Source organism: Frieseomelitta varia, unplaced genomic scaffold (assembly GCF_011392965.1).
Source record: "Frieseomelitta varia isolate USP_RPSP 00005682 unplaced genomic scaffold, Fvar_1.2 scaffold_255, whole genome shotgun sequence".
Classification (NCBI taxonomy): Eukaryota; Metazoa; Arthropoda; class Insecta; order Hymenoptera; family Apidae; genus Frieseomelitta; species Frieseomelitta varia.
In genome coordinates, this window is record NW_025109985.1 from 277958 (window position 1) to 290707 (window position 12750).

Genomic DNA, 12750 nt, shown 5'->3' on the forward strand with positions numbered 1-12750 from the left:
ACAACTAATTTAGTAATATGTACAATAAAAATAAAATAATTTGTATCAATTTGTAAAATTTGACTTGTTCATACATTACAAATAGAACATATTACATTATAAATACTTTAGGATTCCAGATGAGAACGCATATTCTACAGACTATGAACACTCATCATAATATTGCTTTATCTATGTTTAATTAAAAATTATGATGAACTTTTCTAAAAATATCAATAATTTTGAATTTTTAAGTAATTATGTTGATGACAAAAATATATTTGCAAGTGCATATCATATTTTTTTTATAATATTCTAGTATTTTCTTAAGGAAAGTCTTGTTTATTAAACACATAACAAATGTTGCGAATAATTACTTATACAAATAAATGCTTGTAATTTCAAATAACTACAATGTTCTTAAAAATACAACATATTTCCAAGGTATAATTGTTTTTAATTAAAATAATTCTTTCTTCTATAAAAATAATTTATTGTACATGTTAATACATAAAATTTTTTTAGAGTAAATTATTCAGTCTATTATTTCATTAAGAAATTTATGCATATGTACATTTATGTAATATGTTCTATGTATAATGTAAAAGATAAACTAAGGAATGACAATTAATTAATTATATACTAATACACACACACACACACACAGTAGTTTTTATTTTATTAAAAAAATTTAAATATAATCATGTAATAATAGTTACTAATATAATAATAGTATAATAGTTACTATTTTATAAAAATGTTTTGGAAAGGAAATATTATTTGAATGATCTGCTCTCTTAGATTCAGAATAATGTATTAGCCACGGTCTGTATTTATCACAAATTCATTTTTGCATTATAAATTACAGACTAGAAAGTCAATTATTCATAAGAGTATAATATATGTGTTATTATTTAAAAGATACTAAAAATATCATTGTGGCTGTGGATACGTAAATTATTACATTTGCATTATATCTGCAAATGAGATAAGATTATTTGAATATAAAATGTTTAATAACATTTTCAAATGTATGTGTAACAATCTTGAATACGTTACTTTACATTGTTAAAAGTTTTAGACTATAGTATTTAACCGATAGTATTTAATATTATCATATTAATAATTCAATTAACCAAGTTAAATACTATTTAAAATATATGTATCAATATTGTAATGAAATAATTTAAATATAAATATGATAAGCTATACGTTTATACATGATAAAGGCAATTATCACATAAAAATTCAGCTAATTTTGACTGTTAACCTAATCTTTTTGAACAAATGAATGTACTTCAAAATGTTTAAATCTAATTTTTTGGTAAATCAAATTGGAAAAATACTATTTTCTTTTTCATTTTTATGAAACGGCAACAAATTTTTAAGTTTGACGTTTTTTTATTGAAATGTAGAAAATATATTAATTTTTCTTTTATTTGTTATTTTAATCGTGAAAGTTAAAAAAAAAACTAAAGTCGACTAAACAAAATTACTAATAAAATATACGTAATTGTTACTAATAATAAATATACGTAAATACATCAGCTTTACACGTTGCTCTTATAGTTACAAATTTATGTTTATCTGTGGCCATATAATTATACAGATTATGGTATTTTATTTTATTTTTACTTTCAAATTATGATTCTTTTCCTCATAATTTCTTAGAATCTCATAGAAATATATAATAGAAGAAATCGTGCGGTGTTCCACTTGTAAATTTGCCTGAATTCTACGTCTTCATAAAATGTACATATATATATATATATATACTTTGTAGTATATTGGTATTGGATGATACACGTGCGTATAAACCTAACCCTACTAAAATTATTTGTATCCAAATAAATGAAACTTGTTATATTCTATACTATATAACAAAAAAATTTTTATAATTACATAAGGAAAAAAAGGTTAGTACGTATCATATTTAAATTAACTAATGTATACTTTGCGATATCTGCAATTGACTAAAATGTATAAATATTTATTAAAGTTGATTGTCGTTTGACAATAAAACAAGCAGAAGCAAAGGAAACGTATAAATAAAATATAAAAGTTATAAATATTATAAATATTCCAGGCAAAATGGCAAAGTCACATGCAACAAGTAAAGCTCCTCGAAAAGAGGGATTTAAACGTTCTGGGCACAGTATGAACCCTGAACGACCTACAGAAGGATTAAAAGGTGTGGCAAAGGTTCGAACAAAAGCAACAATTAAAAGGTTGCAAATGTATCGTAATCAGAAACCAAAGCGCAATCGTAAAGGACAAATCATTAGTCCAGCACCATTTCAAGGATGGCAACCATCTGGTACTATGTCACGTATAGAACCTTCACAGAGATGGTTTGGTAATTCAAGAGTTATTTCTCAAAATGCTTTGCAAAAATTTCAAGACGAATTAGGGAAAGCAATGAAAAATCCTTACAACGTGATTATGAAACCTACACAATTACCAATAACATTACTTGAACAAAAGGCTGCAAATGCAAGGGTACATTTATTAGATACAGAAAGTTTTGAAAGTGTTTTTGGCCCAAAGAAGATACGAAAAAAACCAAATTTACCAATATCATCGTATGATGAACTACAAAAACTAGCAGAAGCAAAGGAAGAAACTTACAATATGGAAAAAGATTCTAAAGATGTTGATCTTGTACGTCCAGATACAGGTATCAAAGAAGCTCAGAGAGACTGGGTTATGTCTGCAGGTCAAAGCAAGAGAATTTGGAATGAATTATATAAAGTTATAGATTCCTCTGATGTTATTTTACAAGTATTAGATGCCAGAAATCCTTTAGGAACAAGATCACCGCCAATAGAAAAGTATCTCAAAACGGAAAAACCTCATAAACATTTAATGTTTATTTTAAACAAAGTAGATCTTATCCCAACTTGGGCAACGCAAAGATGGGTTGCGATATTGAGTGCAGAATATCCAACAGTGGCATTTCATGCATCTATGACACATCCATTTGGTAAAGGTTCTTTAATTAATTTGTTACGCCAATTCGGAAAATTACACATTGATAAGAAACAAATCAGCGTAGGTTTCATAGGATATCCTAATACTGGTAAAAGTTCAATTATAAATACTTTAAGATCAAAGAAAGTGTGCAGCGTTGCACCGATAGCAGGAGAGACAAAAGTATGGCAATATATCACTTTAATGCGGCGTATTTACTTAATAGATTGTCCAGGTGTAGTTTATCCATCAGCAGAAACCGACACGGAAAAGGTATTGAAAGGTGTTGTAAGAGTAGAACTCGTACAAAATCCTGAAGATTACATTTCAGAAGTATTATCTCAAGTAAGGGAAGAGTATATACGTAAGACATATAAAATTATGGAGTGGAATGATCATATTGATTTTCTGGAGAAGTTGGCACGTAAAAGTGGCAAATTATTGAAGCAAGGAGAACCAAACATTACTATTGTTTCACGAATGGTTTTAAATGACTGGCAACGTGGTAAATTACCATTTTATGTCCCACCCCCTGGTTTTGAGGAACCGTTGTCAAGAGTAACAGATGAAATTTCAGTTGAAGATAATATTGAGAAACAGAACGATGTTGAGATGAATAAAACTGAGGATATATTAAACAAAGAACCAAAAGTTCAGTTATCTGTGATACAAGATTTTCGAAAAATTAGGGTTGGTTTGCCATATTCAGATGACGATGTCAGAAATGACCTGTACATTGAACATAATGTATCGGATACAAAAGACAATAGCATAGAAACTAGTTCAATTGCATCTGATTTGAATGACGATGACATCAATGAAACTGAAGATAATGGAAATGTGCAACTCGAAGAAATATCAATAGAAAACGAGGAGGTTAATGAATCCAATAACGATTCGAAAAATAGAGATGAAGTAAATGAAACAAATTCTGATGATGAAATTCATTTGCCGATAGAGAAAGATACGTTATTGCAAAGTGCATATGATGAAATAGAAGAACAATATGATTCCAGCGATACTGAAATGTTTAATACAAATACCATGTCGAGCAGTGGTATATTTAAAGTTTCAGTAGAAAAAGAAAACAGATTAACAAGTAAACAACGGCGAGCTATAGAAAGGGCTAATAAAAGAAAGAAGATCGGTAGCAACTTTTATGAAGTTAAAAATGTAAAAAATAGAAATAGAAATAGAAAAATTCCAAAAATTAAACGTAAATAATTTATAAGTAAGGAAAGGAAGCAATTATTGATGCAAATATTGACTGAGATTACATGATTTAAAACTTATGATTACATAAGATAAATGATTTTATTTATATATTGTAGAAAGTTACATAAAAAATTATTTTATTACTGCATAAAATTTGTATTCATTTTTAAATTCTTAGAAAAATCGAAGTTTGAAATTTGTATAAATAATTTATTTACATTTGTATATTAAATAAAATTTAAATTTCTAATCTATTTAATCAGCATCGCGTAGCGGTGAAACGATGGAACTAATTGCGATTAATAAAGAAAAGACCTACGTATATAATTTCATTTAAAAAAAATTGGAGGCAATTTATTTAAAATCTCAGAAATCCCTCCATATACAAAGAAAATCATTACTGTACTATTCAATAACTTCTATAAATAAAATTTTCTCATATTTCCAAAAACGACGGAGATATTTAAGATAAACTTAAATGGGACACCGTAGGCAATATTGAATATTTGCTAATATATAGTTCTCTAATGATGACATAGAGGTCTATTGTATATTGTGTTTGACATTCGTTTAACATTGTATACGAAATGTTCACATATGAGGTTCTATGATTGATATAGATTTCATATAAAATGTGCGTATAAATATTCATAATAATTATTCAAAGTTTTTGTGCAACCTTTTAGTTGCGTATATTTATATATTATTTATTAACTAAATAAGAATATCAAGAAATTGTGGCGAAGGTATTTAAAAAAAAATAATTCGTTCCTAACCTCAAAATGTAATTAGAGGCAACGAATGTACAATTAAGTTATAAAAATTCAAGTGTCTTTTCAAAAGAAGTGGAGTCAGAGATAATAAAAATTTCAAAATTTCGATATACGCATTTGAAATGCGTAGTCGTAGTAATTCCGGTGTCCGTTTGGATTATTATCAGCGGATTGTACATAAGATTATTATGAAACATCAAAATGCAGTCACAGGACTTTTTCCCGCTAGTCCAGAGAATGATCATGCATGGGTTCGTGATAATGTGTACTGTATTCTCGCTGTTTGGGGCCTTTCAATGGCATATAAAAAGATAGCTGATGCAGATGAGGACAGAGCCAAGACATATGAACTTGAACAAAGTTGTGTAAAATTAATGAGAGGTTTATTAATGGCAATGATGCAACAAAAAGAAAAAGTTGAACGATTCAAGTCCAGTCAAAATCCATACGATGCTTTGCATGCTAAGTATAGCTCTGTCAATGGACAAACTGTCGTAGGTGATACAGAATGGGGCCATCTTCAAATAGATGCCATATCTCTTTATTTATTGGTTTTAGCCCAAATGACAGCATCTGGCTTACAAATTGTTTTTAATTTAGATGAGGTATATGCGTCATAATAATAACTAATATATATAACAATTTCTAGTAAAACAATCCTAAATATGCCTAATTTCATTTTAGGTTGCGTTTATCCAAAATTTAGTGTTTTATATCGAGTCAGCTTATTGTACTCCTGATTATGGAATTTGGGAAAGAGGAGATAAAACAAACCATGGTTTGCCAGAATTAAACGCTAGCAGTATTGGAATGGCAAAAGCCGCAATGGAAGCTATGAATGAATTAGACTTATTTGGTGCAAGGGGTGGGCCTACTTCTGTAATTCATGTATTAGCAGATGAAGCACAAAAATGTCAAGCTGTTTTACAATCTATGTTACCACGTGAATCTAATTCAAAAGAATTAGATAGTGGATTATTGTCTGTTATAAGTTTTCCAGCATTTGCTGTAGATGAGCCTAATTTAATTCAATTAACAAGAGATACTATTACCAGGAAGTTACAGGGTCGTTATGGATGTAAAAGATTTTTAAGAGATGGATATAAAACGCCAAAAGAGGATCTTAACAGGTGAAGCAAATTAAAAGAAAATCATTTCTATCTGTATTGTAACATTCATTTACTAATCGATTTATTATGTTTTTAATAGACTTTACTATGAACCATGGGAATTACGTATGTTTGAAAATATAGAATGCGAATGGCCTTTGTTCTTTTGTTATTTAATTGTGGATTATTGTTTCCAAGGAAATAAAGAAGCAGTAACAGAATATACAAAACAATTAGAACAAATAATGATCAAAACTGAAGATGGAATAAAATTAGTACCTGAATTATATTCCGTAGAAGTTGCAAATGTATCAGCAGAGTATGCTGAACCAGGTAGTCAAAAGCGTGTTGCATTGGGCAGATGTCCATTTATGTGGGCTCAATCTCTGTACATATTAGGAAAATTATTACAAGAAGTAGGTGCACCAATATGCATGAAAAAATAAATATGTATAAAGAATTTAAATTATTTTTTTTAATTCATGTTTTTAATTAATAGGGTTTTCTTGCTGTGGGAGAATTGGATCCATTAAATAGACGTTTATGTAGCGAGAAAAAACCAGATGTTGTAGTGCAAGTCGTTATTTTAGCAGAAGATGCTGAAATTAGAGAAAAAATAGCACAACATGACATTCATGTACAAACAATAGCAGAGGTTGCCCCAATTGAAGTGCAACCTGCAAAAGTTCTCAGTCATTTGTACACATATTTAGGTATATATGAAGTATATCTATTAAATAATCGCTTTTACTAATGTAATAAAATGTTTATTTTTAGGTCGAAATAAAAAATTAGGATTGTCCGGACGTAAATCAAGAGATGTAGGAATTCTAAGCACCAGTAAATTATATTCTTTGAACGATAAAATATTTGCATTCACTCCACAGGTAAGTATACTGATATTCATCGACTTGTCTGCTCTCTATACTTTTATTTCTTTTCTTATGTTGCCTCTTGTTCTTGCATCGAACATTAGTTGACAGACATGACCCGCTTCTACATCGCATCGGACTATGAGCTCATGATTGATATATTCAAAGGTGAAATTAATTTCTTGAAGTCTAGCTGGCAGAACATGTTAGGCCGGCCTCTTGTGGTCATGCCCCTCAAGAACATTCATCTAGGTACAGTAATTTAATATTTAAAAACTACAATTTTCATCTGTGTTACTTTTTGTTATCTAATACATGAGAAATTGTAATATTAAAGTTTCATGATTACAAAGCTTTAAAGTAACAGAGATAAAATATATAGTTTTTAAACGAAAGCAGTTCATTTTCGGAATTGAATTTCTTAGTGAAATTATGGGAATACATTATCCAAGGAAACATCTAACATGTCTGCCTGCATGCGTGCATTTGTTTTTATTATTACTTTTGCTTTAGTGGCTATGGAAAGTTTTAATGCAATTTGACATTTAAATATCATTGTCTTCATCATGAGCAAAATCAATTAATGTTAAAAAAGAAAAAAAAAGAGGAATTGAGGAAAGGCCGTTTTCTTTTTGACATAGTAAAATCTAACATTCTAAGAAGATAGCTTATATGTGCAGTGGTGTGCGCGTTTGTTGCATGTCTTAGAATTTTGACGCGGAGGAGTACTACACAACAAATGATGCAGCCCTCCTTGCCAACACTTTTACAACCAACTTGGCCTTCCTCACCATCAACTGGAAGCAAATGCTCGGCAGGCCAACTATAACCCTTGTTGCTACTCATAATCATCTAGGTATGCCACAGGCAGCATTAGATCATCATTCAGGACAAATATTTACTTAAAATACTTGAAATGTTAAAGGATAGAATTTTTTCAAAAATCATACATCATAGAAACAATATAGAGAATTGCTTTCTTTGTCTTTAAATATTGATAGGAAAAATCCTTGTATTATACAATTATTATTATTTCAGATCAAGGAAAGATACCATTGGCAATGATAACTACTATGAAGAAATTAAAAAGTGGTTATATCAATGGTACACGAGTTTCATTAGGGAACTTGAATGATTTTTTAAGTACTTCTTGCATTACAAATCTGAGCTTCTTAGGAAGTTCTGAGGATGGTAGACCAGATAAATTGAATCCTCAGGTAAACAGATATCTTTATCCTAAATTAGTAATCTCATATTTTATGTATATATATATATATGTTTATATATATTTGATAAGGTCCAACATTATCTAGAAGAACATTTGATGCGCGCATTTCCACATCGAACAGGTCTTCTAAATAGACCGGTAATTAAAACTGGAAAAAATTTAAGACGCAGAATGTCGGTAAAGGGTGCTATAAAGAAAACGAGATCAATCGCTATAGAACGTAAGTTACATTTACTTTGTATATTAACAATACAAATTATTTAAATTCTTAAAATTCTGATTGCATGCGACTTAAAGTGGATGCTTAAATGTTTGTACAATGTGATCCTATATGTTATGGTTCCTACCATCCTACAAGAATGTAAGTGTACTAACACATGATGAATAATTTTCAAATTTTTAACGAAAATTAAGAATTTAACATGTCTGTTTTGTTTTTAAACAACTTTATTTTAAATAAACTTAATAATTAAATAGTTGGATAATTTATAAAATAACTTTTAAGAAAAGTAAAAGAAGCTAATTATGTAATTTGTAGCTGAAATTCTTGGGATGGCAGGAGAAGATAGAAGACCTTCTACTATTCTAAATACAAATCCATTTATTGAAGTGACAGATACAACATTAACTCCTAATCCTACGCAGTCGGCTACTACGGATAGAACACCGTCCCCTACAGATGAATTATTATCTTGGACGAATTCTCCAAAATTACATAGACACAGAGGTACAGGCGAAACTCAATATGCAGATACGGAAGTCGAGGAGTTATTAACTATGCTTCGAGAAACTGAAAGTTTAGAAGAACAAGGAGATATTTTACAATACCTTGTAAGTACAAAAAAAAAATATTTTGTATGTAGTAAATCTAAATAAATAAAATTTATTAAAATGGGCTAATTTTAGAAATAAATATCTCATAGTTATTGAGAAATTTTTATTTGTTTTACAAATAATTTCAATTTAAATACTCAGGTTGATTCCCAAGGCCTGTATTTCAACACTGGCATGGTAGAAGAAGGTCATCCAGTTTTGATAAAAGATTTATTAAAAGATCTCTATGAAAAGGCTTGTCAACAAAAAATGTGGGGTATCGTACGTCACACAGCTGGCATGTTAGGAAAACGAGTCGAAGATTTAGCCAAAGCAGTCACTGATCTGTTAGTTCGTCAAAAACAAGTTACAGTTGGAATGCCTCCAACTAATGAACATACTATTGTCGCGCCATTACCAGAAAATGAATTAAGAGCGTTAATTCATCAAGCGTATGGAGACGATGAATCTACTGCTATGTTAACACAGGAATTACTTGTTTATTTAGCGATGTTTATTAGAACGGAACCGCAGTTGTTTCTCGAAATGCTCAGACTTAGAGTAGGTTTGATTATTCAAGTAATGGCTACTGAATTATCAAGAACTCTAATATGTACGGGAGAAGAAGCATCTGAGCATTTGCTTAATTTATCACCTTTCGAAATGAAAAATCTATTACATCATATTATCAGTGGAAAGGAGTTTGCCATTAGTAGTGGTATGTTCAATACGTTAATGAAATAAGATAAGAATTTTATTTCCATGCAAAAATAATTTATTTGCATTTTTTAGTTGGTCGCGGAAATTTTTCTGTTATCAGTTGCAAATCTAGTAAAGTCAGCAAGGTAATAGTTACTAAAGTATATCGCTGTGACGATCATTGATTTTCGATAGTTTTATTGTAATTTAAGTATTTTTTAATTAGAAATCACAAATTGGGGGTTTCCTAAGTCCCGATCAAACTGATGGTAATGAAGTAGAACCAGATCGACAAGGACAATGGTTACGACGACGAAGATTAGACGGTGCATTAAATAGAGTGCCACGAGATTTTTATCCTCGAGTATGGCAAGTGCTCGAACGGGTAAGTACTTTAGTGAACAAGCTTCAGAAATACAGAAGTCATCGAAATAAAAAATGAAATTAATATAAATGCATTATTATTGCAATGTTCATTATTGCTTCATATTTATAAAAATGTGAAAAAAATAAATTCAAACTGAAACAATTGTAGACTCGTACATTACAAATAAAACAATGTAATGCTCGAGTTACAATGTGTTATTTCTTGAAAATAATACGTATAAAGTTTCCTTTCTTATTTTAGTCCACCATTAAAATTTGAGACTTTGAATCTGTATCGAAAAGTTATCATTTGCTAATATTTAAATTGTTACAGTGCCAAGGTTTAGCGATTGAAGGTAGAATCTTACCTCAAAATCTTACACAGGAGATGACACCAGGGGAATTAAAATTTGCACTAGCAGTAGAAACTGTATTAAACACTATACCGCAACCAGAATACCGTCAATTAGTAGTCGAAGCTTTAATGGTATTAACTTTAGTAACTGAATATAATGTAGCAACTTCTCTGGGAGGACTTATTGCTGTTGAACAATTAGTTCACAAAGCTAATGCCATATTTTTAGACGATCAGGTACAGCTTTATAGTTTATATATTATATTATATCTATCTATCTATATAATATCTATCAAATATATAATACATATTATGTATATCGAATTAATTTCATATAATTAGATGAAAATTGATGGTGACGCTACCTTATGTTGTGCTAAACCAAAAGAACAACGTGAAACAACCGCAATGGGAAATCTTCTTTGTGGTGGAGCAGCATATGTTTGTCAACATTTTTATGACAGTGCTCCAAGTGGTAGTTTCGGAACAATGACATATATTACAAGAGCTATAGCCTCACTATTAAATTGTTTGCCAAAGGATGGAGATTTGGAATGTTCAATATCGTAGTTATTTATTTCTGAAAAGTAAACAATTTTTAGGTGATTATATCTAGAAGTTTTCTTACGATTTATATTCATGTGAATAATATCAATTTGCTTGTTCAATTTTCTATTGAGGTTACTATATATGAATGAAAAATCAAAATCTGTTTCATTTTCAGTTTATGAAGTAAATGTTTCATTTTCTTTATTTATAATGTACAACAATATAATATATGAACTAATCTGATCTTGAGGAGAAAGGATTCCATGGTAACTTCCATCTGCAAAAGTAATTGTCTGTTACAAATATCTGTAAACGTAAAAAGTTAAATAAAACATAATTTATGAACACACTTTGTTACAGTTTTTTCTACTTCCTGACTTTTTTCTTGCTCTAGCTCAGCTATTAACTCAGCTCTGTATTGCAACTTTAAAGGCATCACTTTTTCTTTTTCTGCATAATGCTTTATCCATTTTTTACAAGCTTCTTTATATGTCAAACCATACCATTCAATTTCATCTCGTGTATACTAGAAATAAATATTAATTATTTAATAATTAAAATAATAAGTTATTAGATAAGATATCAGAATTACATTAAAAAAAAACTTACAGCTGTTAGGTATTCCTTATAATTATTATAAATCTCCTCTCTTTTAAGAGGATCATCTGGGTATAATGTCTTGTCAGCCAATGATAAAAGTATTTCACGTTTTATCTTTAGGGCAAGCTCAGATTTTAAATCACAGGCAGGAGTCTATAGATAATTACAATTAATGAAATGATGAAATGTGATATTTAGGATACTTAAGTATACCTTGCAACTTATTTATACCTTTAATAAGTAATGATCAAAACCATAATGTTCATTAATTAAATCAATAGTTCTATTGGTAACAACAATACTTATATATTTGTCTAAAACTTCACTGTAAACCACAGACTTTTTAAGCGTGGGAAACCAAAAATGTGGATATCTACGAGCATATTTGTGTTTCTTTGTGAAACCTTGTATTACAGCTTCACCGCCCCATATACCTTTGTGGAATTCTTCAGGATATAATAATGGCAATGGTACATTTTGAACTGGACGTCTAGAAGCAAATATCATCTAATAATATTGAATATGATCATTATAGAAGATACAAATTAAAAACATATAAAGATGTATTACCAGATACTTACACTTCCCCTGTTTCTTCGTTTTTTACATATTTGCCTTTTTGTTCAATATAATGTACAGCAGTTGGGGTTCGTTTCCATTCCTTCCAAAACTTTTTATACTCTTCTGGTAATGCTGCACCGATTCCTTCTGTCCATCGTGTGGGTCTTCGTATATGATACAATGTCTAAAATTTTTAGTTTCGTGTTATCTCTTTTGATTGCACTTTAATATATGTGAGTCATGAAAATTGAATAAATTGATTACGAATGTATGCAATCATTATCATAAAACGATTTTAAAATTTATTTAAGATTAAGTTTTATCAGATTTCTAACCTAATATAATACAATGTATTACCTCGCCTAGATGTTTCATTGACATATTTTATACTTTTATGAAATTTGTAATAGAATAATTTAGAATAATTCTTTTAATATGTTCAATTTGGAAGTTTTATATACTTCTAGATATATATATTGTTACTTCAAGTAAGAAGATCGCATAAATCATAGATAAGAAAGATCTAACACTGAATTCGTTGAATTTCCTGCTCTCCTGATTGATTTTTTAATTTAATAAAGTTTTAACAAAAAAAAAAAGTATTGGAGTCAAATAGCTAAATTTGAGAAAAATCATATAATTATATAATTATTGTATATTT

At 29.3% G+C, this 12750-nt stretch overlaps 3 protein-coding genes across 8 annotated transcripts; 2 read left to right on the forward strand and 1 right to left on the reverse strand.

The window, feature by feature from the left end:
* The first annotated feature begins 1756 nt into the window (after nucleotides 1-1756).
* Nucleotides 1757-4297, forward strand: LOC122528689 (nucleolar GTP-binding protein 2). The gene is made up of 2 exons (XM_043654070.1): nucleotides 1757-1895; nucleotides 2066-4297. The coding sequence occupies exon 2, from the start codon at nucleotides 2071-2073 to the stop codon at nucleotides 4171-4173; it is 2103 nt and encodes a 700-aa protein (XP_043510005.1). The 5' UTR covers nucleotides 1757-1895; nucleotides 2066-2070; the 3' UTR covers nucleotides 4174-4297.
* A 99-nt stretch (nucleotides 4298-4396) lies between these two features.
* Nucleotides 4397-11270, forward strand: LOC122528686 (probable phosphorylase b kinase regulatory subunit alpha). 6 transcript variants are annotated; one of them, XM_043654064.1, is made up of 15 exons: nucleotides 4397-5542; nucleotides 5622-6067; nucleotides 6147-6462; nucleotides 6546-6759; nucleotides 6824-6933; nucleotides 7023-7170; nucleotides 7957-8135; nucleotides 8216-8366; nucleotides 8478-8507; nucleotides 8685-8977; nucleotides 9122-9677; nucleotides 9752-9804; nucleotides 9885-10043; nucleotides 10359-10616; nucleotides 10722-11270. In XM_043654064.1, the coding sequence occupies exons 1-15, from the start codon at nucleotides 5060-5062 to the stop codon at nucleotides 10947-10949; spliced, it is 3624 nt and encodes a 1207-aa protein (XP_043509999.1). In that variant the 5' UTR covers nucleotides 4397-5059; the 3' UTR covers nucleotides 10950-11270. The 6 variants fall into 6 exon arrangements, with proteins under 6 accessions (XP_043509999.1, XP_043509998.1, XP_043509996.1 ...); XM_043654061.1 differs by lacking the exon at nucleotides 8478-8507 and having other exon boundaries at nucleotides 4398-5542; nucleotides 10722-10981; nucleotides 11104-11270; XM_043654062.1 differs by lacking the exon at nucleotides 8478-8507 and having other exon boundaries at nucleotides 4398-5542; nucleotides 6147-6172; nucleotides 6245-6462.
* LOC122528695 (39S ribosomal protein L28, mitochondrial) lies at nucleotides 11092-12597 on the reverse strand. The gene is made up of 6 exons (XM_043654079.1): nucleotides 12447-12597; nucleotides 12110-12273; nucleotides 11760-12018; nucleotides 11538-11681; nucleotides 11279-11454; nucleotides 11092-11205 (listed from the first exon to the last, which is right to left on the reverse strand). Exons 1-6 carry the CDS (start codon nucleotides 12468-12470, stop codon nucleotides 11163-11165), a joined length of 810 nt encoding a protein of 269 aa, XP_043510014.1. The 5' UTR covers nucleotides 12471-12597; the 3' UTR covers nucleotides 11092-11162.
* Between the last annotated feature and the right edge of the window lie 153 nt (nucleotides 12598-12750).